The 2500-nt window shown below is 44.2% G+C and overlaps 1 protein-coding gene across 1 annotated transcript in view; it reads left to right on the top strand.

The window, feature by feature from the left end:
* The window catches only part of LOC311108289 (integrin alpha-8-like), a gene marked incomplete at its 5' end in the record, with an annotated part of 42763 nt that overhangs the window by 21216 nt on the left and 19047 nt on the right, over positions 1–2500 (top strand). The window contains 3 exons of the mRNA XM_084150917.1: positions 1503–1507; positions 1830–1875; positions 1978–2085. Coding sequence (XP_084007043.1) covers positions 1503–1507; positions 1830–1875; positions 1978–2085 — 159 coding nt within the window. The remainder of the gene's footprint in view (positions 1–1502; positions 1508–1829; positions 1876–1977; positions 2086–2500) is intronic.

Genomic DNA, 2500 nt, shown 5'->3' on the forward strand with positions numbered 1-2500 from the left:
TGGTTTCAGAGGACCAGCAGGCTAAGGGACTCTCACTGACAGCAGAAACAGATGGACCACTACTACATTCAATTTAGACACTTAAACACTCACACACACACACACACACACACACACACACACACACACACACACACACACACACACACACACACACACTCAACAGATCTCATTTGACTCTAATAGTTTAACCATTTAAACAGATGTCACTAACAGTGTGCCTGTGTGTGAGTATGTGGCTGGGTGTGTCACACTCTAACCCTCTATCAGCATCAACACTTAACCTAGTCTGTTTCAGTTGATGGATAGCCAGGTATGTATATTCCTAACAGATAAGAGGCTATCTGAGGAGGATTTCCCAGCTAGACTCTTTCTAGTAAACCAGAGACAGCCTCACTCTGTCACGTGTCTTCAAAACCACATCAACCCTTATAGGTCCTGATCGCATTTTACCCTCCGCTAGACAGACAGAACTAGAGAGCTCAGAACTCTTTCAAACAGAACTACAGAGGTCAGAACTAATGAGCTTAACCAGTCCCATTGATATATTATCATGAGTAAGCTTAGCCTCCGACCCTCAGCCTCATTGATATTATCATGACTTATCTTAGCCTCTATTCCCAGTCCCAGTGCTGTATCAGCTTCAGATCTTAACCTCTATCTTCCAGTCCCAGGAGAAGCTAGATCTATGGTTGGGGGCATATTCTATATGTCCCAGTCAGTCCTATGTTAGCATTGTGTTAGCTTAGCTTACTGTGTCTGGCAGGGAAGGCTTGCATTGATTAAGTCTCTTTCCCACTGCGGTTTCAAACTTTCAATCAACGCTGGTATGTGTGTGTCGATGTGTGTGTGTGTGCGTGTGTTTGTGTATGTCTGTGTGTGTGTGCGTGTTTGTGAGCATGGTATGTCTCCCGTGACCACACTCATTAAAGTGCAGCTCTATTTTAAACAAAAAGTCAATTAAGACTCTTCATCTTCAAAACACATAAACACAAATGAACTGAGTGGAGCACTGGACTGGCTGCTACAGACTGACTGGTTGTATAAGGCACAGGGTTATAGTAAAGTGAGGGAATATTGTTGTTGTGTAGCAGAGGGATCTGATTGGACCAATGGGAACATTCTAATGTAGCTGGAATGTGCCGTGGGGTCTCTCCGTTGCGACACACACACACATACACACACACACACACACACACACACACACACTGTGTTCCCATTTGGATAGTTTAATTCCTTTACTTAGATTTGTGTGTATTAGATATTTGTTGTGGAACTGTTAGATATTACTTGCTAGATATTACTGCACTGTCGGAACTAGAAGCACAAGCATTTCGCTACACTCGCAATAACACCTGCTAACCATGTGTATGTGACCAATACATTTGATTTGATTTGATTTGATTCTGAACCAAAATAGTGCTGCAAAAATAGTTGTATTCACAACTCAAAGCTGGTACAGACTAAATGTGTTTGTGTATGTGTGTGTGTCTATGTGTCAGTGTTTGTGTGTAGAACATGAGAGGTCTGTGCTTGATGAAGATTGCTGGAGACCTTGAAATCAGTCCCATCTGTGGCGTTCTTTGAAGCTCATGCAGTGTCTCTCTCTCTCTCTCTCTCTCTCTCTCTCTGTCTCTCTCTCTCTCTCTCTCTCTCTCTCTCTCTCTCTCTCTCTCTCTCTCTCTCTCTCTCTCTCTCTCTCTCTCTCTCTCTCGCTCTTTCTTGCTGTCTCTCTCTCGCTCTTTCTTGCTCTCTCTCTCTCTCTCTTGCCCTCTCTCTCGCTCTCTTGCTCTCTCTCTCTCACTCTCTCTCTCTCTATCTCACTGTAGATCTGATAGTGGGAGCATTTGGTAAAGGGGAGGTGTCGGTGTACAGGTAAGATATCTAATTCTCTGATTGGCTAGACTATGTTGTTTCATCTATCAGATTGGCTGCTAGTTTACAATGGTGAGATTAATTGTGAGTGTGTGTGTGTAGGGCTCGTCCTGTAGTGTCAGTGGAGGCAGAGATGATCCTGACTCCTAGAATCCTGAACCCTGACGACCGATCCTGCCTCCTGACAGAATCTGATATCATGGTGACCTGGTGAGTACACAGGCACGCACGCAAGCACCAACGCACACACGCAGACACACACATGCCCTACCTTTCCAGAAACCCTACACCATGGTAACCTAGTGAGTGACAGACATAAGACCAATAGGGTGCTTCTTAGGCTATGTGTGTTGGCAGGGGTAGAGATGGTGGGTTTGGGCAGATTGACAGACGGTGCTAAACTGTGGAATTCTGTCAAAACAAACACAGCTGATTGAAATAAACAATCAGACTGTGGCTGGAGGAACTAGATAGGACACAACAACACATGTACTGTTAGGGAGTTTTTAGGACTGTCTTTGATAGTTGCTTTTTATTTTATTGGAATAATTGTTTTATTGAGAGCTTTGGCCAGTTGAGTTGTTTTTCTGGTGGTTTTGGGGAGGCTGAGGGGATGGGTGGTAAA

Source organism: Coregonus lavaretus, assembly GCF_964263955.1.
Source record: "Coregonus lavaretus genome assembly, chromosome: 3".
In the NCBI taxonomy this organism is placed as follows: Eukaryota; Metazoa; Chordata; class Actinopteri; order Salmoniformes; family Salmonidae; genus Coregonus; species Coregonus lavaretus.